The sequence below is a fragment of the Barbus barbus genome (assembly GCF_936440315.1).
Source record: "Barbus barbus genome assembly, chromosome: 6".
Classification (NCBI taxonomy): Eukaryota; Metazoa; Chordata; class Actinopteri; order Cypriniformes; family Cyprinidae; genus Barbus; species Barbus barbus.
The window spans coordinates 14,714,534-14,738,323 of NC_136734.1; the positions used below are offsets into that span (position 1 = coordinate 14,714,534).

General features: G+C 36.1%; 1 protein-coding gene and 1 long non-coding RNA gene across 2 annotated transcripts; both read left to right on the plus strand.

The window, feature by feature from the left end:
- The first annotated feature begins 1,057 nt into the window (after positions 1-1,057).
- LOC306871575 lies at positions 1,058-6,109 on the plus strand. Its single transcript, XR_013784346.1, has 3 exons — positions 1,058-1,296; positions 4,211-4,357; positions 5,304-6,109. It is a non-coding gene; the product is annotated as an uncharacterized lncRNA (long non-coding RNA).
- Positions 6,110-14,963: 8,854 nt separating this feature from the next.
- On the plus strand, positions 14,964-23,597 carry LOC306871010 (hepatic and glial cell adhesion molecule-like). Its single transcript, XM_079418654.1, has 7 exons — positions 14,964-15,181; positions 19,775-20,116; positions 20,199-20,480; positions 20,603-20,696; positions 20,791-20,876; positions 21,960-22,030; positions 22,364-23,597. Exons 1-7 carry the CDS (start codon positions 15,094-15,096, stop codon positions 22,691-22,693), a joined length of 1,293 nt encoding a protein of 430 aa, XP_079274780.1. The 5' UTR covers positions 14,964-15,093; the 3' UTR covers positions 22,694-23,597.
- The last annotated feature ends 193 nt before the right edge of the window (positions 23,598-23,790 follow it).

Sequence of the window (23,790 nt, forward strand, 5' to 3'; positions counted from 1 at the left end):
ATATATAAATATAGACATGTAAATACATGTAAATATTTTCAAAATATATACTGTATGTGTATTTATTAATACATAATAAATATACACAGAACACAATATTATGCAAACAAAAACTTTTATTTTCGATACGATTAATCGCTTGACAGCACTAACATATATGTGTGTGTGTGTGTGTGTGTGTGTGTGTGTGTGTGTGTGTGTGTGTGTGTGTGTGTGTGTGTGTGTGTGTGTGTGTGTTAATGGAATCTCTGAAAACAATCCACTGTGGTGCACGATATTCGGAGACTTACCATGGTAACATAGGAGACACGTTGTTGAAGGTGCTGTTGGGCCCTAGTAATTCTCTGAAGAATCAAGGGTTTATGAGATGAAAAACAATTGTGGGGTAAGGAAGTATCATTTCATTTCACAATTATGATTTGCACTCATGGTATTGGATGTTAAATGACAGAGCTAATAACATCTGAATCATCAGATTCTCTCATTCAATTTGTTATATAACATCCACACAAGCTGTTCATTTACATCCAAACACAACTAGAAATATCATATTTGACCAGACTGGGAGGGTTGTAACACTTTTCAGTGTATCTGCTGGATCCACAAAGGGTTCACAGATTAGGACAGTGTATTAGATTTCACACAACTGTGAGAGTGACTAACACACCCACGCTGTCTGTTGTGTTTTTAGAGTTGTTAGTCTATGTTTTATGTGCTTCTTTCCCAATTTAATTAACTTTTATTTCAAATGTTTCATATGTGTCTACCTTTTTAAAATAAAATGAAATAGGCCTAGTAGGGTGGTGATTAAGGAAAGCATAATAATGATTTTTAAGCCAGTTTGATTACCACAATACATACATGCACATAAAATATTCTAAATAGTTTTTTCCACCCCATCTAATAATGGTAAAGGTTGTTACATCAGACGTTATTTATTTACAAGGTTTATAAATTGTAGATTTCCAAGTCTATGAGTTATGGACATTATGAAAATAAAATATGTTAATCAATATCTGCCACGCTATTTAATCGTTAATAATCCGTAGGAAAGCCCATATGAAGAAAGCCGTGTGATAAGCGGTCGCCTGTGATGTTGAAGAGTGTCGCGCACTCTGATTGGTCCATTCAGCTGAAGCGCACATCATCTACAGACAGGCAGAGCGCATTCACCCTGAAAGAGAGAGAGAGAGGGGCAACATCTTTACCGATATATTCTTCAATCATAGTTTTACTGGACAACAAATCGTAAACTTCACAAACCTGTCATCTCAAATCGCTATGGATTGTAGAAACGTAAGTGAAGTCCGTGTTTATGTTTGTACAGCTTCAAAAAGAAACTTATGAATTATGCAGATTTGTGGCAACAGTGTTTGCGATATTCTAGACATTTTCAAAAGGTCTGTTGTTTAAAAATATCACCAATTTCTGATTTCTAAACAGTTGAATTGTATGCCATTGTTATATAATCCAGCAAGAACAACAATTTAGTTGAGTTAATATTTTAGGATTTATGGACCTGCTGGACACTAATTATATAAAAAAAATTTAACTTACAAATTAATTAAAAATTGAGAGAGAATCTGCATTATGATTACAGAGCCAGATTAATCAGCTAAAACCAACCATTATCTAAGTGACTGTTTACAACAAGAGGATTTAAGAGAACCTGCTGGACTCAATTGTATCAATGTCCTGGCAGAGGAATCACAGCTTGCACATAATATTTGAGGAATATTAAAAGTTTTACTGTTCATGGAAACATTGATTGTCTTTTTTTATTTATTTTATTTTTTTAAAATCTGTTTATATTGACAGTACAAAGAATGACACTTGGTAGTCTTAATTCTCAGATAAATATTTCTCCACAGGCTTTTTACTGTATGAAATGCTTGAAATGCCTTAAAGGTAATGTGCTGTGTATGCAGTTGTGTGTGGTGAGAAGGGACGGGTCACTGGTTTGACTGGTTTGCTGATTTCAGAAGTGACATGTATGTGTCTAAAAATATAACATTTGAATGCTTGATCAGTTTATCACAGGTCGAACACAGGCTTTGTGCTACTATTTCCACATTACATATTGATTAAAATGATTTAAAATAAACTAGAGATGTGAACTAAAGCTGTGAATAAACTAAAGCTGTGACTGGTTAATGTCAAGTTGGCAAAATTGTTAATTCCCATTTGTTTTACCCTCTCTGTACAGCAGGACGGTTGATTACACAAGTCATGCATTGCGTGGGCTTGGAGTTGTGTGTTTGTGGGAGGGTTCAGAACTTTCTAGAAACAGCAATTATCTGTGTATAATTTGAAGATGTGGCTGTGACTGATGAGACAGATGGTCATTTGCATGTTCCAAACTGATGGGAGATCTTTCTGATGAGACATACTCACAAGTAAAGTTCACACAAGATGTTCCTTGATTGATGATTGGTCTCAGGATCAGCTCCCGTCATGCCTGAGAAAGCTCTGTTGCTGGGAACATTCTCAGATCCTTGGTGTTGGATACAAATCTAAGAGCGTGTAGGTAGAATGTCAAAGGGTTTTTTTGACAAATGAGGGGCTTTAAGGTGAATGATCACAGAATGGAGCCCTCAGGTCCTTGTTTGTTGTGTAATAGATCATTGTTTATCCCTGCATAATAGTGCAGAAACCTCAGAGGCGCGTCAGGCTTCCACCTCACTCAGCTGGATCTTCACACTGTTAGTCTGCGAAGCTCCGAATGCTTTCAGCTTCAGTCCCTTGACTGTTACGCACCCCCAGCAGGCAGGGAAAATTAGTCAAGCTGTCGGAAACTCGAGGCGAACTAGGGACCGCTGACAGCTTGGATCCCCCTGGATGAGGAGAATAAAAGAATCAAAGAAATCAAACAAAAAGAAATGTGCATTCCCCTAAACATAATGATTTACCTTTGAGATACCGTGTATTTTAATGCTTTTGATTCTGAGAGAAAGGGAAACTCTTTTAGTGAGAGAAAATTTAAAGTTAATGGAATAGTATTAAAGGAATAAGAAAATTCTGTTGCAAACATAAAGAAGATATGTTGACAATTGTTGTAAAAAAAAAATGATTTGGTGACCATGACATTTCATAGAATATCTTCTTTTACATTCCACAGAAGAATAAAAGGTTTGGAATGAAATGAGGGTGAATAAATTATGACAGAATTTTTATTTTAATTTTTATCCCTTCAATGTTAGAATTTTATTTGTAGCAGTTTACACCTGCTGGATGTTTTCATCAAAATGAAGCAGTAATATGAACAGTAATAACAAAAGAATAAGTTCTAAAAGGAATCATATGATGGATATATAAGACATTATAATAATACTAGAAATGCTGGAAAGTTCACACAATTCCTGAAAAGCTCACACATCCAAAAACAACTCATACCTGTGCATGAAAACACATTTACCAATATCTAAACCTAAACCTAAACCCAGTGCACGGTTGCTCCCAAAGGAATTTTCTAATGGGACTTTCACCAAAAACTGGGCTGGTGAGAGTTAGTACCATTAAACAATTCCTTTGGGAGCAACAGAGTGACTGTAACAATACTTTACCATTAGCCACTCCAACAAACAACACTGTAAAAGTGAAAAGATTCCACACATTCCACTACAATCTTTAGAAGAACCAACATACTCTAATGGCGATTTCATAACTATTTTATATTTTAGTAAGCTGGTGGCTAATTCATTCATACAATTTAATAAATTGTTTGTCTGATCTGCTTACATCCCGCTGGCAGTTAGGTTTAGAGGTGGGATTATGCTTCATTCTTTTTTCTAATAAAACATATGTTTCAGTACAAATCACATCAAACAAATCCACCTCGATATAGTTACATTTTCTCATCAGATCAGAGATCAGTTTGACAGAACCTCTGTAGGCACCTTCTGAAGGTACTTCAAATATCCTAGATCAACTTATAATTTCAGTATATATTTATAACCTTCCTCAGGAACTGTGGACAATCTTTGGAGTTCTTGCAGGAACTTACTGGGTTCCTTTTTGTAAGTTCCTCAGAAACGTGCTCTGCAGTCTGCAATCATTTTACACTTGGTGTTCTTGATAAAGATTGGTCTCATGTGGTATTACATAGTGTGAAAGTTCGTTGACACTTCAGTGTAGATCTTGACAAGGAGCTGTAAGTGTTCTTTTGCCATGTAGTCATAGCTAAAATGGCTGTGTTTTATCTGAACTGCAGGAAGGATGCACTCAGCCGCAAGATGAGGACATCATGGACATTCCCCTTGATGACCCAGCTGCAAACAAGGCTGCTGCTAAGATTCAAGCTGGCTTCAGAGGTCACATGACCAGGAAGAAAATGAAGGATGACAAGCCTAGAGATGAGGTTAGCAGCATGGGCACTACGTCAAAATACATTTGCAAAGACACACACACAAAAAAAAAAAAAAAAAAACACACACACACAAAAAAACCTAATTACACAATTCAATTCAATTATTCAGTATATTATATAAATCTACTTTGATTTGCATGTTAGATTCACATTTGTAAATTACACATATTCTTAAACCACTACTAAAATGATTTATGATATATCTGCTCTGTGTTAAAGTTGTGGTACTGCTGTGGTTACACATTCGTTTTCAATAACTCAGTTGCCCATTATTGTTTTTTTTTCCAATTATAGCACGTGACCTCAAGACTTTTTTGAGGTTTGACCCATTAAAATGTTTTAATGTGTAGAACCACATCTTTCTACCAGATCAGAATCTTACTTAGAAACAGCACAAGATATATAACTAGTTAAAAACTGTCCAAAAAGAGCACGGCAGAGAGAAATACAACTCTGTTTAAATCTTTTTTTTTTTTTTTTTTTTTTTTCCTAATTCCTAATTAATTGTAGATTATCTTGTAATCCATCTTGTTCTGAAAGAACCATAACTGTTAAAGCCATTAAGGTTCTTTGGATCTATTGTTATCACAACTCTACACAATTGTTTCTGTCTGGAATCAGAATTTCTCCAGCAGACGTCAGTATGGTTAAAATGGTATCCAAGCAATACCCCCTTAATTGCTTGTTGCTAAGCAATAATACAGATGGTACCCAGTTAATGCCATGTGTGCACCCTTCTCAGTTGTATTGCCTATGTAACGCTTTAGACGAAAAAGCAAGCTATTTAACAGAATTTTGATGAAATGCCTTTTGACAAATTTCTTGGTTTGAATGCAGCTGGTCTGTTTCACGCATAGGAACACGACACAGTTATTTGTAAATGCCAGCCTTTCATAAGCATCTTTCAGGAGTTTTGTGCATGTGTCATCTGTTTCAGAAACAACGAGAGCAGAAGTAGCTAAGAGGACCACCATCACCACCGCCCGATAGCACATCACTGCAATAACCAGAGCTCTTTTATTTAAAAAGAACCCTTCAGTGTATGATATGAAAGCATCAACATTCAAACAACATGCAGAGTTTGCCACCTGACTAGCAGACTCTCTCACACTTTCCTCTTCTTCCTTTAGCATTTGAGTGGCTGTTTCTGACTTGAAACAGGTTCACAGCATGACATTATAAAGTAGATTAATTTTAAGATAGAAGTTTGTTTGTGATATGTCAGCTTTCAAATCTGGAGGGTTTTTCTTGTTGCTTCAAGCAAGGCAAGCCAAATACTCTGTCTGGAGATTTGTTGATTTGTTTGAAGTTGTGCTTTACTTCTTTGGCTGTACTGAATATTACAATATACAAGTATGCATTTACTAAAAGTCAATGTTTTTTCTAGCATAAATTTAGTTTATGCCTGTTTAATAAAGCAAATTAAGTTCCTCATATAAGCTTTCTGTGTTCATTGGACCTGTTACTATTGGAATTTTTGTGTTGATGATAATAAATATGTTAATTACTGCTCAGATATCTTTTTAATTAGTAAAAAAAAAAGTGATGTACATGACAAATATATGCAAGCTGTGCAATACACTAAGAATATTGTTCATATTTGCAGACAGTGTGTGTCAGATCCATGTGATTCAGTGAAGTATTCCCACAGCTTACTCAATCTTTCAAACAGTGAGACTGTATCCTTCAAATAGCACAGATGCTCATTAAAAATGGATTTGCTCAAATGCACTCTTTGCGTGCTGCCCTGTCTGTGTGAATGTTTTTTTTGTGCATTTGTGTTTCTGTGCCTGTCTATTTGTATCAGATCATCTCCTGGTAAAATGCAGCATTTTTATCTTGTGTTCTTGTAGCTCAACTAGTAGAGCAAGGCATTAGCAGTGCCAAGGTCACATACTGATAAAATGTATAGGGCAGATGTTCTGTAAGTCACTTAAGATAAAAGCATCTGCGAAATGCATACAGATGAATGTAATGTAAATGTCACTGCACTGGATTCTTGAACTTATTGCTCAGGGGTTTTAAACAAGGTCTGTATCATCTGTAGAAAGCTCTGTTAGCATCCCCATTCATTTCAATGGCAGTTGCTTGACTGGTGCATGAAGCACACAATTTGAAATGTGCTTAATCTTTAAAAAAACATTGTTAAAAGAATATAAAACTGCAAACTGAATGTAATGCTTTTTGCACACTTAATTGCATTTTAATTGTAATTAAATTAAAATGTGTTATAGTTTAAATGTATTTTTAATGCAATGAGCTAAATTTTAGAGTGTTTTTGATTTGCTCAAATAGATGTAATTTCATAATTACTTTTAATTGTCTTTGAGATATGGTTAGTGTGCTGCAGAATATACTGACAAGCATGTATTTAAATATATTTGTATTTACTTGTAATGTTAAGAAATATTTGTAATGAAGTTGTAATTTAGTACATCTAAAATATGAACTTAAATGTACAGTACTACTGAATAACAGTAATATTATCAAGCATCAAGCACAATTATTATCAAGCTCTTTACATATTATTTAGTCCATTAGTTGACACATCAAAATAAGTGTACTTTAAAGCAAAAGAAAAGATTATTAAAACGGTTATTTGAAATTTACTTTAAACTTTTAATTATTTAATTATTATTATTACAAATTTTGGTCCCACTTCATATTAGGTATGTAATGTAACTACTATGTACTTACATTTAAATTAATCATTTGATACAATGCACTTATTGTTTACATATATGTTCTTACATTGTACTTATATTTTTAAAAATACCTACAGTATATGTTACAGCTGTAATTAATTTCTGTAATTACATTTATAATTACACTGTTGACCTATCCTTTACACCTTAACCTACCCTTGAACCTACCCATACCACCAAACCTGTCCCTAACCTTACCCGTATTAGATTAGATTCAACTTTATTGTCATTGCACATGTAAGGTACAGGGCAACGAAATGAAGTGAAGTGACATTCAGCCAAGTATGGTGACCCATACTCGGAATTCGTGCTCTGCATTTAACCCATCCAACGTGCACACACACAGCAGTGAACACATACACACCGTGAACACACACCCGGAGGTAAGCAGAGGTACAGGATATACAGTGCCTACAATATGTTACATATGTACAGAAATATACAGATAAGGCAGTACTATGGACATAATTTACAAATTTTTAAATACAGTATGATATACAGATGGGTGATATGAACATACTATACAGATGTATTATGCAGTACATGTGTGTACACTATGAGCAAAAACTATGAACATAATTACAAATGGATATGAATAAGCTATACATTAAGATATATAAACACTAGTGCAATGAACACTGAAAGTGCATAGAAAATAAAAATTTCCAGTACATAGTACTCAGTACTAATGTGTAGATGGATTTTTATTTTTTAATTTTTTAAACCGATTTAGTGATGGGGAGGGGTGAAGAGTTTGTAGTGATGTGTGAGGGGGTATCATCGGGTTCAGTAGGGGGACAGCTGTAGGGAAAAAGCTGTTCCTGAGTCTGCTGGTCTTTTTTCGGAGGCTCCTGAAGCGCCTCCCAGAGGGCAGTAAGTTAAACAGTCTATGGTCAGGGTGAGAGGAGTCCTTAAGAATGCCGCGAGCTCGACGTAAACAGCATTTTCTCTGGACGTCCTCAATGGCAGGAAGTGGTGTCCCTGTTATGCGCTGGGCGGTTTTCACCACCCTCTGCAGTGCCTTGCATTCAGCAACTCAGCAGTTCCACTACCAGACTGTGATACAGTTGGTCAGGATGCTTTCGATCACACACCGGTAGTTTCTTCTTCCTGAAGTCCACAATATGTTCTTTTGTCTTGCTGGTGTGGAGGAGCAGGCTATCGTCAGCGCACCATGCAGCCAGGTGCTGTACCTCCTCCTTGTAGGCAGTCTCATCGTTGTCTCTGATGAGGCCAATCACTGTGGTGTCATCAGCAAACTTGATGATGGAGTTGGATCCATGCACAGGCCTGCAGTCATGGGTGTAGAGGGAGTAGAGAAATAGGCTCAGCACACAACCCTGTGGTACGCCGGTGTTGAGTGTGATGGTGGTGGAGCAGGTGTGGCCTAACCTAACATGCTGAGGTCTGTTGTTCAGAAAGTCCATAATCCAGCTGCAGAGGGATGTGTTAACACACCAAGTCTCCAAGTTTAGTGGTCAGCTTGGAGGGAATGACGGTGTTGAATGCTGAGCTGAAATCAAGAAACAACATCCGTACATATGTGTTGTTGTTATCCAAGTGTGTGAGTACCGAGTGCAGTACTGTGCATACTGCATCCTCAGTGCTCCTATTGCTTCGATAGGCAAATTGGTGTGGGTCCAGTGTGGGTGGGAGGCAGTTCTTGAGGTGTGCCAGGACCAGTCGCTCAAAGCACTTCATAACAATGGGTGTGAGTGCTACGGGGCCCACCTCAATGGCAGCAAAAGTATGTTGCAATACAATATGACCACAATAAGTACATTGTACTTATTTTTTTATATAAGTACATAGTAGTTAAGGCCACCTAATATAAAGTGTGACCCAAAGTTCACTTTTTAAAAGTGTGCTGAAGTGTGTTAAAAACACATACATGATTCATTTTACACTTAAAGGGATAATTCACTCAAAAATGACAATTCTGTCATCATTTCAGGAAAACATAATAGGAAGTGCTGAAATGCTAAATGTCATTCTTGCTGCACTCTATAGTGCAGAAATAGGCAAAAATGTCACAGGCCCAGAAAATCGAGTCCTGCTTGAATCCCAAGGGGTGGCTGTTTGTAATTCCTGACCAAAAACGTATTACATTAACATATAACATAACATCCACCCATTTTCCAAACGGCTTATCCTTTGTCGGGTCGTGGGACATGTTATCTTGTCCTGGTAATCTAAATTGATTTTCTGGTTGTGGTTTTGTAGCAGTAGTTACTTATTTAAGTAGCACTCTGTTATCTCTGTTTTATTCATTTATTTATTTATTTTGCACCATAGCCTATGGAAATATCTAAATACTAGGATTATGTGTGGTAACATAAATAAATAAATAATTGTTTCTGGGACGGCTCAATGGCAGCTGCTTATACACTGATAATGATGACTGGCAAGGATTAGGCTCCTCCTGTTTTTAATTCTTGTTTGCTAATGTGTTATTTTGTGTGTGTGTGGGTGGGGGGGGGGGGGGTAATGATTTTGAAGGCTAAATTAGGGGTCTCCTGGAAAAAAGGTTGGGAACCTCTGAACTAGACCATCAGCCAAACCCTGACTCTTTTTGGATTTAACATGCCTTGGTTAAACAGACATTTTACCAGCGGGTTACTTAGCTGACATCCCATTCTTCCCACAGAGTGCTCTTTGTTGGCAGTGATAGAGTGCCTCTAGAACTCATGTTTTAATTACAGTACACAACTCACAATGGGCAGGAGAAAGTAGAGCGTGTTGTAATTATCTCTTCCTGCCCTGTCCCCTGACAGAGGTTTTATTACATGTACTCAGCCTCCTCAAGTGATATCAAACAGTTAAAATAGAGCAGTGGCACAAGACTGCTGCAAGCTATGTGAGTGTAAGAGACATATTATATGTGGTTAAAAATCAGGGTGCAAATGTGGATAGATTCTGGGCCCATTGCACAGAATTTGCCATGGGGCCCCCTCAAAATCTCATTCAGTGTAGGAGTTGGCCCCAGTCAGTCAGGCCCCTCAAAAGACATTGCGTTGGGACACTCTCAGCCTCTGGTTGTGATGCCCCTGCCCACGAGTTTAAAAAGGCATTGCAATACACATCATCAACTCTTTTGTCTGAATGAGATGTGCAGGCAAGCCCTAGACATGGCAATGATATGTATAGTGTCTCATTCCCCTTCTCAGAGAACCAGGATGCATAGACAATCCGAGATGTTCCCTTTCAAATTGGAAATTGAATGCTGCACCATAGAGTTGAGCTATGGGTTCTCAACTCTGGTCCTCGAGGCCCACTTTCCTGCAGAGTTTACCTACAACCTTTATCAAACTCACCTGCCAGTAACTTTCTAGTAATCCTGAAGAACTTGAATAGCTTATTGAGATGTGTTTGATTAGGATTGACGCTAAACTCTGCAGGAAAGTAGACCTTGAGGGCCAGAGTTGTGAACCCCTGCACTACGCCATGCTGAGAGAATGTATTCCTCGCTAAGATGTGAATATGCAGAAACATTGTGGGCATAGCATAAATTTACTCAACATGTCAATTCAATGGGTGCATCCAATGTGAGACATAGTGGTGATACTCCCTAAGCTAATATTTCTGCTAGAAAGATTCCCAATCTTTGCAAAATTAGCACTTCATTCTAAAACCTTCAATGTTGCCATTCCTCCAAGGGGGAGCATATATCCTTAACCTTACTCGGGAAAGGGAGGCAAACGAGTGCAAGACATAATGCAGTTTGCCCAGTAACTCTTATCACCCAGGCTCTAAACCCCAAGGGTGTAAAGGCACACAACCTAAAACCCACTATAACTAATGCTTTGTATTTTTCTTTAAAGACTAAAACAAAACCTACTCAATCCCTGTGATTCCAGCAAGAAATTCTATGAGGGACAACAAATGATAATGCAGAGTCTGTGTTTATTATTGCTGGACCTGTGTACCATCCAACTGATAACTCATAAACTCTCAGCTATATGCTGGAGGAGAACTGATGGACTGCTTGTCATCAGTCCCAGAAGCTCTGACGGAGCTCAAGAGAACAGATTATTTTTTCTTCCTTCAATCTCAAGACTCTGCTCCAGTTGAAGAAGGCAACTGGAACCAGAAGGGATGCAACCAACCTTCTCATCCATTACCTCAGAAGCATTGTACTAAACTTACCAGATGACTGTCATGAGTAGTGCAATATCCATTATTGTGACACATGTTTCTTACATCATTAATCCAGTCTCAGAGCCTGATGTAAGCACTAAACCTCTTGTTCCCCCAGCACCCTCCTTTGTGAGAGCATGCCCTCACCTCTCTGAACTCCCCCACGACTGTCTCAATGGGAGTGCTAAAAAGTCCAGAGGGAGCTCCGGGGCATCAAGAAGGACGAACAAGTTTGTGGTGTGGCACAGTTCAAAAACTGTTCACGGGACAATCCCTGCCCCTGATCCATGTCAGCAGTTCTGGGGCCGGTTGCACCAGCTAAGCATAAAAAAGTTGAGTGTAAGTCCTACGCTGGGCTTTGCAACGTCCAGCTTTATGATAAATATTTACGCCTGTTGCGCCAACTAAAACTACGACCAGGTGCAACTACGGTCAGCATAGACGATGCGTGTCCACGCTGACACATTCTCCCACAGTGACAGCTGAGACGACATTCACATTACAATGGCTACAAAATAATAAAGAGCTGAACTGCTCAAGACATCATAACAAGTGAAGCCACCGTGCCATGATTTAATTTAGTAAACATTTACTAATAATTCCGTGTTTTTAAATCTGAAGTCTCCCTGTACATTCCTATGACAGATTTCTTCTTCTTCAAAAAAAGGAAGGCGACAGGTTAAGTAAAATATAATGAATCTAATATAACATTTCGGTCTAGCTGATTATGGAGTTTATGTACAATGAATGTCTTTCCTGACGTAAATATGACTTTACAAGACATTATTCACGCTGATGTAATTCTGTGGCTGAAAAAAACACATTTATATTTTGTATTTTGTAATAAAATTGACAGAATTTGAAAGCTAATACTTTATTTTTGATTAAAGGCAACAAAGCACAAAACTTACTGTGTTTATTGGATGGCGCGCTAAATAGCCTAATGAATGGATTTAAAGATGTGAAATATTTCCAAGCATTTATACCAAACAACTGTTTTTTTTAATAATCCCAGATCATAATATTTCCCTGCATAATTACATACAGAAAATTTTGTGTTAGGTCAATTACTGTGGGCAGTAGCTACACCGAGCTTCGCGAATGATATTGCATATCCTACCTGAACCATAAACATTACTACAATTCACGTCTGCAGTAATAATTAACAGACATGAACCCTAAAAACTAAGAATGTATGAGCAAATCATGACTTTTCACTTTACACCTACCTTTGACTAGGCACACATTCTGAAACACTTGCTGATTGAATTCTCCATGGTCTTCAATAACATTACAAACAAATGGCTCCTGAAGATAAAACGCTAATGGTGTGTATTGCAGGCACCCTTTTATACTCGCAGGCACTCCGCTTTTGATGTTATGGACCATCATCACCAATAAATATTACACATGCTACAGACACCGGTTACGTGAATGGTGTTCCCCATAGCATCAACTCCATGACACACTGTCAAAGTTCTGCTTCAAAAGGGAACCAGTTAATAGATACTACTACATTAGGCACATATAGGTTATGGGACATTTTCTAAAGAGCTGAGAAAGTTTGTCTCTGTTTGATGTGGCATTTCATCTTTATATGAAATGAACAAAATTTACTTGTACATATTACAGTGTGTGTGTTTATCATAAAATGTTCTTTCCGTTTCTTTCACATATTAACACCCCTCTAAAAAAATACTACTTTCTGATCTAAAAATACTCTTTTAAGAGCCATTTTCAAAAATAGGCGCTTAAGGGCACATAGTTCAAATCAAAGCAAATCACAACTCAAGGAATTCATCATAGCAACAACCCCAGCATGTCTGAATCCATGAGTAGTAACTGAATATCCTGCTCTGTGTTGCGCTGTGGGATGAGAGCCTTAAGTTGCTTTGGAGCCTCTGAGCCCACTTTACGCCCACGTTGGCTCCCACTCACTCTGACACGTCCAGGGACTCAGCCGGGGGTGGGAGAGTTATGAAATATGAATTTCACTCAGGTTTCCAATGGCAACACAGACAAAATCTGCTATAGTGTTGCCTCCTGCTTCTGTAGGCTCATATGTTCGCCTTTCATCTCTCTTTTTTGTTGGTAAATATGCCTTTTGTTTAGTACAGAAACCATGTTCATGCTGACATATACAAGCTTGTTTATGACAAGAGGTCATTACACCTACACTGACTTACAGTATATGGAAAATGAATTAGTCACTGGCTTAATTACTCCCTGTACTGTATATGTATTTGTTAAAGGGAAATGTGAACATAAATGTTAATATGAGTTTGGATAAGGTTCGCTTTGCTTTAAGGTTATTAGCTCCTAGCTGTAGTGTATGTACAGAAAAGATTTCTTTCTTTCTTTCTTTCTTTCTTTCTTTTCTTGTCTTGTCTGCCCCAGTTAAATGAATGACTGTTATTCATTAAGAGATAAAGTCAACCTGGAGACCCTAAAGAAACATTGTCCATATTATAGTGGGACGGAGAAGTAAGGGTCAATTTGGTGTTTTCAAACCAGTGGAGGGCAGCATTGTATAAACGTGCCCCATGAAACCCCACCTGCATATCTAAAGTGTTTAAAAGGTTCCTGGCATTGAAAGAATCTTTAAAGTTGTAGGGATCAAAATCTTTACTACAGTTTTGCTACAGCATGTTTTAATTGATAAAAACAAGCACAGAGATGAATGCAGCTTATAACTTAAACAAGGTTCAAAAGAGACAGATGGACAGAGGTATCAGTCTCCTACAAAGGTTTCAATACTGTATGTAGAAAATGACTAATAACCAACAAAAGTTGGACAAACTGTGTAATTGTTGTGTTTGTCAAATTCTTTGGGGAAAAAAAATACAAATCAAATAAATCCAATAACGTTACTGGAAATAAATGACAAGTCCCTGACAAAAGATATTTTAATTCAAATTCTGTTTTTGTATTGACTGAGTTTCATTTAGGCAGTATGACATAACTCTAAAACTATTTTTAAACTATTAAAATAAATTTTATCCAAAAACTTTGTCCATGCTATTTTGTCAATTGCCCATTTCCACAGTCTAAAATCAGCTGGTTCTTGTTCTTGATATGCCTTGTGGTCAGTTTTATGATGGCGAGTCATCTCCCAGATCAGCTTAAATAGGAATTTCTTCTCTTTTCTTATTTATGCCTGCTCTCCCTTCTAATTTTTTTAAGATTATCAGGAGAGGAAGGTATTTGTGCAAGTCTTAAAGAGATAGTTTATTCACAAATATGGGCAAAAATACAATGGTAGTCAATGGGAACTGCTACAAAACTGTTTGGTGTTCCGCAGAAGAAATAAAGCCATACCGGTTTGAGGGCACATAAATGATGACGGAATTTTCATTTTTGTTTGAATTTTCCCTTATACTGTCAATGCTTCTTTGTCATTGTCATTGTTTTAATTTTATTTATTTTTTTAATGCAATTATTTTAATTTGTTTAATTTTTATTCTCTTATATGAGATGTTCTGGTGCACAATTATCTTTTTTTTCAAGAATCCTGTTATATAATTATATTATTATCTTAATTACTCGAAAAAAAAAATCATTTGTGAAATACAATAAACAGTCAGGCCATGAAGCAACAACAACCTCCCAACACATATATTAGCAGCCCCTTCTCCCCCCTTACACAAACAGACCCATTCAGCGATTCACTAACATGCCATCATTGTGCACTGGTTGTGAGAATGCATGCACACATGCACGTGTGTGTGTGAGTGCACATCCGTGTGTGTTTATGTGTGTGTGTTTGTCAGCAACATGGCATAGCCCAGCCTCAGAAGGAATGGCAAGACTCTGGGTTAAGGGACGTGCTCAGAGTGAACAAATCATGCTAATTGTTTTGGGAAGACTGTGAAAGTTAGACCCAAGATGAAGGCACAGAAGGAGGCTTTCTCTTGGGCATCAGCTGCTTTTGCTGCTCCTCTCCTCCTGATCCTTGCAGTTCTGATTCACTCAGGTAAGAGAGACAAAAAGTAACTTTTTATCGAATGACAATGCTGCACTGTTGGCCTCGATCAAGGGCAAATGGCGTAGTTATGGCTGGAAGTTAAAGAAAAAATGTTCCTTTTATATTGTATTTATGTCGTTGCAAGTCATTGTCTATTTCGGACTGATTTATTAATGAATATTAACCAGAACATAACTATATTATCTATTGATGTTGACTAATTAATACTGTATTTAGACCCTTTTGGGCTCTTCTGTCACACCTATGATTGTATGAATTTCATAGCACAAGGTAAAAAATATCAAATCAAGTGGCAAACAAAAACTGCTAAAGCTTTCTTCTAAACTGGGGTTAATTTTTGAGCTTTTCTGGAATCTTTTAATCAGTTAGCTGGTGTCAGTGTGGTGTTTTTGTGGATGTTTTGCAGCCAAAAAGTGTTACAATACTTTTTATCTTAATAACAAAATATAATTTTTTTTTTATCATTTGAAACCAAATGTCTTTTTATGAAATGCTGTGCTTGAAAATGTATTACTTCATTTTCTTTAACCCTATAAAGCCTACTGTATCATATTTGATACGCAAATGTCTGAGGCCCTGAATGACCATAATGATCAAAACTTTGTTGAAAACCTGTTTTTGTCATCTAAATTATATTTTATACATTTTTAGCATGTAAAAGGCCTTTTAGTATAATTCTAAAATTTGTACAACTTTTAATTTGAAATTATTCAGTCTTTTTTATTTATTTATTTTTAATAGCAAACTTAAGCCTATAAATATTAACTATTAAGAGTTTTCCCTCAATAAGTTAATAAATTAGTTGTTAAATTTTGGTACAGGATTGGATTAAGGGATCTAGAATATGCAGAATAAGACATTGTGACCCTGAATCACAAAACCAGTCATAAGGGTCTTTTTTTATTGAAATTAATTTATACATCATGCTGAATAAATAAGCTTTCCATTGATGTATGGTTTTGTTAGGATAGCACAATATTTGGCTGAGATAAAACTGATTGAAAATCCGGAATCTGAGGGAGCAAAAAAAAAAATAGCCTTTAAAGTTGTCCAAATTAAGTTCTTAGCAATGCATATTACTAATCAAAAATGAAGTTTTGATATATTTACGGTATAGGAAATTTACAAAATATCTTCATAGAACATTAGTTTTGACATAAAAGAAAAATTGATAATTCTGACCCATACAATGTATTGTTGGCTACTGCTACAAATATACTCTTCTACTTATGACAGGTTTTGTGGTCCAGGGTCACATATGTGCTTTATAAGTACTAATAAACAGCCAATATGCTATTAATATGCATGCTAGTAAGCAAATAGTTAATAGTGAGAATCAGTCCTGTTAACTGTCACCTGTCCCCTCTGTGGGACGCCTAAGTTTACTTCACTATTTTACAATTAAATCCTAATCTAATCATGACAAACTATATATCGTTGGAAAGGTCTAAGACTCCTAAATAGATATTGTTCCACCTTTTTTGTTAAAAAATGATGTAGGAAAATTAATAGATTAATTTATGACAAGAGTGCACCTGAAAAATCTACATCATAACAGGAGACATCTGACCTTTGTCACAGACAGTCTTCTTAGTTGCCTGTTTCCCTATCACGCTTTAGAAATCAAAAGAAATTATATATCAGTTGAAAACTTAAAATCTCAAAATTCATCCTTTGAACCCCATTTTAAAATCAGACATTGCATTACCATGGAAATGGTACATAAAAATCATGTTACAAAATGTTTTCGTTCATGAATTATAAAAATTTAAGTTTGAATAGTGCTCTATAATTTCTATGTTCAAAACTGTGAGTGACAGTTAAGGGGTTTTAAAATAAAGTGTTACCAATGACTTTATATTTTTAGTAATATTTCAAGAAAAAAAAACTTATTGGACTGAAGCAACTTAGGTTTAATTGACTGTCCATACATCCTTTTTTATAAATTTTGAGTATCAAAAATTATACATCAGGCTTTCAAGGAAAATGTATTTGTCACTGAATCATTGTATTGCATTGCATAATATGTTTTCCCCCACAATAAAACTATAGAGCGTTGATCATAAAACTAAGCATTTAAATATGCAATAATTATGCAAAAAAAAGAGGGGGGGAGGGTATTTTTCTGATTATAATTTCATGTCAGACTATACAGGGTTAAAATAAATTCCATTTAATTTTATATTTGGTTGTATAATGCAATGACAATTAGACATTCAAATGAAAAATAAAAGTTGTTTCTATAGGTTTTTGTAGTCTAGTTTTACAGTGTAATGCTGTGACTGTCTGTAGCAGTGTTAGAGCAGATAGCAGCATTAGATAGCAGAGACAATAAGTTACCAGAAGGACAAAGACGACTTTCAATGTACTTTATATGCTATTTACAACATCATGAAAACCCATTCCTATCCTCGCATCCTGACTATTTTAGAAGCTGTTTGTGTTGTACAATTGGCCAATGTTGTCATCAACAGAGTCACAGGAGCCCCGTCTGTCACTTTTCATCTAATCACACTGATTGTTTGTCACTCTGTAGCTCCTTTTCATGCCAGGAAATTGGGCCAAACAATTCAAGCTTTTGTGTGCCCATCTCTGGCAGACCTTTTGCACTGTAAGCAGTTACCAAGGAGATGGGCTGTTTCCACACAGGCTTTATTCTGCTGGTTATCAGACAGAGAATGAGAATCTTTGATGCTTTACATTAGAATACTTACAGCTAAGGTGACACACTAAAATGCAGTATAAAAGTAAAACAAATTCTTCTTTAAAATTAAGCATTGACATTTATTAATACCATGTATGGCATTGATATGTGAACCTATATTTAAAGTATAGTCTGGGTTGTTGTTGTTTTTAATACTGTAGCGTGTGCTTAAAAATATTAAGCAGCACAACAATTTTTAACATTTATAATAATAAGAATTGTTTCTTGAGCAGAAAATAGGCATAGTAGAATGATTTCTGAAGGACCACTGAGGACTGGAGTAATGATGCTGAAAATTCAGCTTTGCCCTCACAGGCATAAATTACATTTTAAAATATTCAAATAGAAAACACTTTTTTTTTTTGCAATAATACTTCACAATATTACTGTTGTCATTGTCTTTTTAATCAACTAAATGTTACCACAGTGAGCATAAAACACTCCTTCCAAAAACAGTAAAGAAATCTCACAGACCCCAAACTTTTAAATTAGTGCATATTGCTATAGTGGCTTGATTTTATATTATTTGTAATTTCTTCTCCTGCTGTTCCTGAGAGTGTCATAACAGGGTTGTGACCCATTTTTGGCTTGAATGTGCTCAAGTGAGTCATCGGTATCTTAAGAGCTCGATTGTAAAAGGTGTCTTGGAGTGTGCAAGTGTACTTTATGTAAGTTATGTTGTTGCCCTCTCTGGCAATGGGATCTGATGAGTGTTGTCCACAAGGTTTGCAGTGATCGACAGTCAGATAGGGTGAGGCCTTTCCAAACTGACAAATTAAGTGTAATTTTACCTGTACAGTAGGGGGATGCTAACAAACCATCATCTACAGTGTACACAACATGAAATAGAAATAGAAATAAAAGAGAAAGAGAGAAAGTTTCACTCAAATGTAGACAACATGAAATAGAAATAGAAATAAAAGAGAAAGAGAGAAAGTTTCACTCAAATGTACTCAACAGAATAAAATGATCTGTCTGTCACTACTTCCGTTACATATAACGAAATAAATCAAATGCTTAATTTAAAAATGCAATTATTTTACAGGACCAGTCATATTTATTGTATGTAATAATTATGTACTTAGGTAATTATGTAAGTAGTAATTTAGCAGACATTTTAATCCTTAGTGTCCTACAGTGCACTTACTATAGGTTCAATCCTCATAGAGGAGCCTGGGGTCAAGTACTTTGCTCAAGTGCATAATGGCTAATAGCAGGGGTCAATCCTTTTGTGGATCAAACCATCAGACGTCTGATTATGAGCTCTGATTATGAACCCTGAGCTGTATAGAATACTTGAGTTTTTTAAGAACTACCATAAAAAAAAAATGAAATAAAATTGCATTGAATTGCATAGAAAATTCCTATCAATTTGGATTACACAGTTGTAACAAAAACAAAATAAAAACATTATGTGATGCAATGTCGGTCATAGATTAACAAATTATTTCTGTATTCAAAAATCATGACATACTTTATTAACTATTTGCATATTTTAATTAAATAATATTTTTCATAATATTACAAATATTTTTAATGTATTTATTCAAATGGCTGATAATTAGAATAAAACTGCTAAGTATTCCGTTAAAAAACTATGAACATGATTAAAATATGGAATGAGCATTATTCAGTTCAAATGTATGAGACTATAACAAGTTAGATATGTTGATGATAAATATAGAAACATGATTGTGCATTTTAAATACTTTCACACTCACACATATTTTTTGAGTGCAGTCAACAACAGGTCAGGTAATGACTCTTTATAAACTTATTTGATAATGACTGCACTGCTGACTTGATCTCTTCACATTTTGGCAAACTAACATTAATCTCATAAATCAGATGTTTAAATTAGATTGTTTATGTCACAGCATGTGTTCAAGGAGTGAACATCACCAGTCTTGAGACTCTGATCAGAGGGACGGTGGGTGGAGAAGCTCTGCTCTCCGTCCGATACTCAAGCACCAGTATGGATCATCCTGTAATCAAATGGCAGCTGAAGAGGGACAAACCTGTTACAGTGGTCCAGTCCATCGGCACAGAGATCATCGGCAACCTGCGACCAGAATACAGAGACCGTATCCTTGTTTTTGAGAACGGGACACTTCTGCTCCATAACCTCAGGCTGTCTGATGAGGGCACTTATGAAGTAGAGATCTCCATCACCGACGACATCTTCACTGGAGAAAGCAGAATCAATCTGACGGTGGATGGTAAGAAAAATCAAACATTACAGAATCAAGCTATTTATACCAGTAACTCATAACAATAAAACCATACCTAAAATTTTGCCAGAGCCAATCTCTAAGCCACACGTCCACATGGTCACCTCCACCGTGCTGGAACTGACGGAGAATTTCACACTAAACTGCACCCATGAAACTGGCACTAAGACCACTTACAGCTGGGCAAAAGGTGGTCATCCATTACTAAACGAGACCCGTCTGCTGCTGTCACCAGACCAGAAGGTCCTGACCATCACACGTGTTCAGATGGTTGATGATGATGTCTACAGCTGTATGGTGGAGAACCCTATAAGTAGCATGAGAAGTCCACCAATCAGACTCACCGTTTACAGTAAGAACGGGTTATTTGAACATAATTCATTCTTTTAAAAAAATTCCTGGTTTAAATATTCAATATATATTTTTGTCATGTTTGCAGAAGTAAAATGGCTGAAAATGTTATTTTGTTTCCAGAAAGAAGCTCTCTTTATATCATACTGTCTACAGTGGGCATCTTATTCCTTGTCACTCTTGTAACTGTGTGTGCTTGCTGGAAGCCGTCAAACAAGTATGACTTTTTTTTTTTCTTTGCCCTTTGTCCATCCTTAAGTTAACAATGTCGGTGTAAATTGACATGTCACCACAAATACTTAATTTAACAGATCAAAAAGACAGAAGTCCAAAACTATTAAACCAAGATCTATTCAACAAAACCATCACATCAGGTATCAAGACGTCAAGCCAGAGGGTATGTAATTATGCTTTTTCATACTGATTTACTGTCCATATTAAATGTTGATTACAGCAAATACACACTAAGCAAACAGGCCCATTTATTACATTTTTAATGAATTATGTTAATAATGAAAAGAAATGCTCTGATGTATTGTTGATTGCCATAAAATATAACCCTCCGTATGTACAACACACATGTACAAAATTATCAGTTAAAATGTCTGCTTTATTGTTTACTACCACAGAAAAAAAAAAAGTTGACTTGTCTCTCTATTCAAAAGAAGAAAAACTATTGTTAAACAGACTGTTGTAATGTTGCCTTCCTGTGCTACTGAAAATTTCCTACTTCACTTCTAAAGTTGTAATTACAAGTTCAAGTGTTTTCAATTAGTTTTTTCGTTCACGTTCAAGTGTTTTGTTGTTGGAAAGATCAGGAATCATTGAGGACAGCTCGTCATTCTTATTAAAGCCAACATGTATAAGAAGTTTTTCATTAGTATCCAACAGATTTTCAATAAAATGTAGCATCCCATTCATTTGGAGACATATAAACATTCACTATATCAACATATATTCAGCTTGCTGACGATGCCGAAATTTTAGTCAAATATGCTATTTTCAAGTGTACAATACATACAGTTTGCAACAAATGGTTATTTATATAGTAAATATACATGACTGTAATGACAAGAGAAAGCAATGTAAATTTTGTGAGGAAAACAAATAAAACTTATCAGTACTACCGCTATGTTTCTCTGCTCAGCATTTTATAGTTTAGCTATATCTTTATATACAAACCACATTTCTGAAGTCTAAACAATTACATTCTTGACTAAAAACTCTTAAAACTACATTCTGTCACACCACAACAGTAGTATTTGTAAAATTATTGTGTGTTTGGTTGTCTGCCATGAAACTCACTGTGAGAAATGCAGCAAGTGGAGTGATAAAAATGGTGATATGGTTCCTGTGGTGATACCAGTGAAATATCACATGGCTGGAAAGACCGCTCAGCCAATCAGATTCCAGGACCAGAAGTAACTGTTGTATATATTATATTATATTATATTATGCAGTTTTTCATTTATGATTCTAGATGATGCCATACCAATAATGACTGATCATGAGCGCAGGAATCCTGTATCACTCTACATCCTAAAAGAGAAGGTATTGTCACCTCATTTAATTTCTCTCTCCCAGCATGCTTTGTTTAAAAATAGCTTTTCAAGTGGATGAGTGCTTCATTACCTCAGTACAGCTGTCTGTGATTCAGAGAGCAAAGGTTGAACCTGCAACCACCTGACTGCAACATTTCTTTACTTTAGACATTAATATTTATGTTTTCACCACACATTCTAATATACTGTACAGCAGAATAGGTTATGAGATTATCGTATTTCTGTGCTACAAGAACAGTCTAGTTTTGCATGTCTTTATAAAATGAAAATGCATTGATGTAGGCATGTAAACACTGTAAATGCCTGCACTTGACATCCTCAGGATTCTCCTCCTGGTGAGCCAGCGTCAATGTGTGAAACGTGCACCTCCAACAGCAGCAGCCCTCCGAGCTACAGCAGCTCAATACCTCCTCCATCCGACTCGCTTGAGCCACCAGCGCGCTCCTCTCGCAGATACCCTCGCACCCCCACTAAATCCCCACCGCACCATCGTCGACGGAAGGGACACAGCCAGAGCCCACCAGCCCCCTCCTCGCCCTGCAACCGAGAGTCCGGTCGGGCCTCTCAGCGCCCTGCGTCATCGTCTCCAGCCAGGATACCCGAGAAACCGTCCACACCTCCACAGGAACCCAGAGGCTCCCCGAAAACATAGATGATAGCACTGACCACTTTTGCCGAGCCCATGCACATGCAAAAAGACAGATACTCTATTGACCTGCACAAATACTTTTTCATTAATGTATGTAAATTTGTAAAGACACATATATATGTTTATGCTCCAAAACTATGCGTTTCAAACTTGTTTAGCTTTATCATGTTAAAGGGATGAAAAAATGAAAATTCTGTCATTAATTACTCACCCTCATGTCGTTCCAAACCCATAAGATCTTCGTTCATCTTCGGAACACAAATTAAGATATTTTTTATGAAATCAGAGAGCTCTCTGACCCTCACTCCCATAATGTTATCAATCCATGAGAGTACATTTTGTGTGAAAAGAAACCAAAAATAATTACTTCATTCAACAATTTCTTCTCTTCTGTGTCAGTCTTTGATACAATTCAGGAGAGTACCATGAATAAATGGCAGAGACTGACCAGAAGAGAAGAAATCATTGAATGAAATCATTATTTTTGTTTTCATTGCGTACAAACATTTTTCTCGTAGCTTCAAATGTCTGCTGTCTATGAAGGGTCAGAAAGCTCTCATTTCTCATCAAAAATATCTTATTAACAAAGGTCTTACTTGTTTGGAACAACATGAGGATGAATAATTAATGACAAAAAAAAACACTTTTTCAAATCACATTCTGAATGTTTAGTTTAAACATTTAACACGCTAGGACAGATTCACTTTCAGAGATGTCTGGGTACTTCAATGTGATTGTGCTGGCTTGACAAAGCCTTCATGCTAAATCCACCAATTCAGCACAGTCCTGCAGATTAATTATAGTTTAATTATATTTGTTCAATTACAACTATGGGCTTTTCATTACCAATTTGATATTATCGAATATGTGCGGTGGAGGGGGAATAAAACAATATTTTATTACATGCATGTAAATGTACTGACAAAGAGAGTCAATATAAAAATATGATCAATAACAGAAACTCCATATGGAATTTTATATATATATATATATATATATATATATATAGGCTATATATATATATATATATATATATATATATATATATATATATATATATATATATATATATATATATATATATATTTTTTTTTTTTTTT

What these genes read in the sequence shown, in the direction of transcription:
- LOC306871010 (XM_079418654.1), top strand. Translation starts at nt 15,094, where the DNA reads ATGAAGGCACAGAAGGAGGCTTTCTCTTGGGCATCAGCTGCTTTTGCT. An exon ending in TCAAGACGTCAAGCCAGAGG is followed by an intron (nt 20,877 to 21,959) that starts GTATGTAATTAT and finishes TTATGATTCTAG; the next exon opens with ATGATGCCATACCAATAATG. An exon ending in TCTACATCCTAAAAGAGAAG is followed by an intron (nt 22,031 to 22,363) that starts GTATTGTCACCT and finishes TGACATCCTCAG; the next exon opens with GATTCTCCTCCTGGTGAGCC.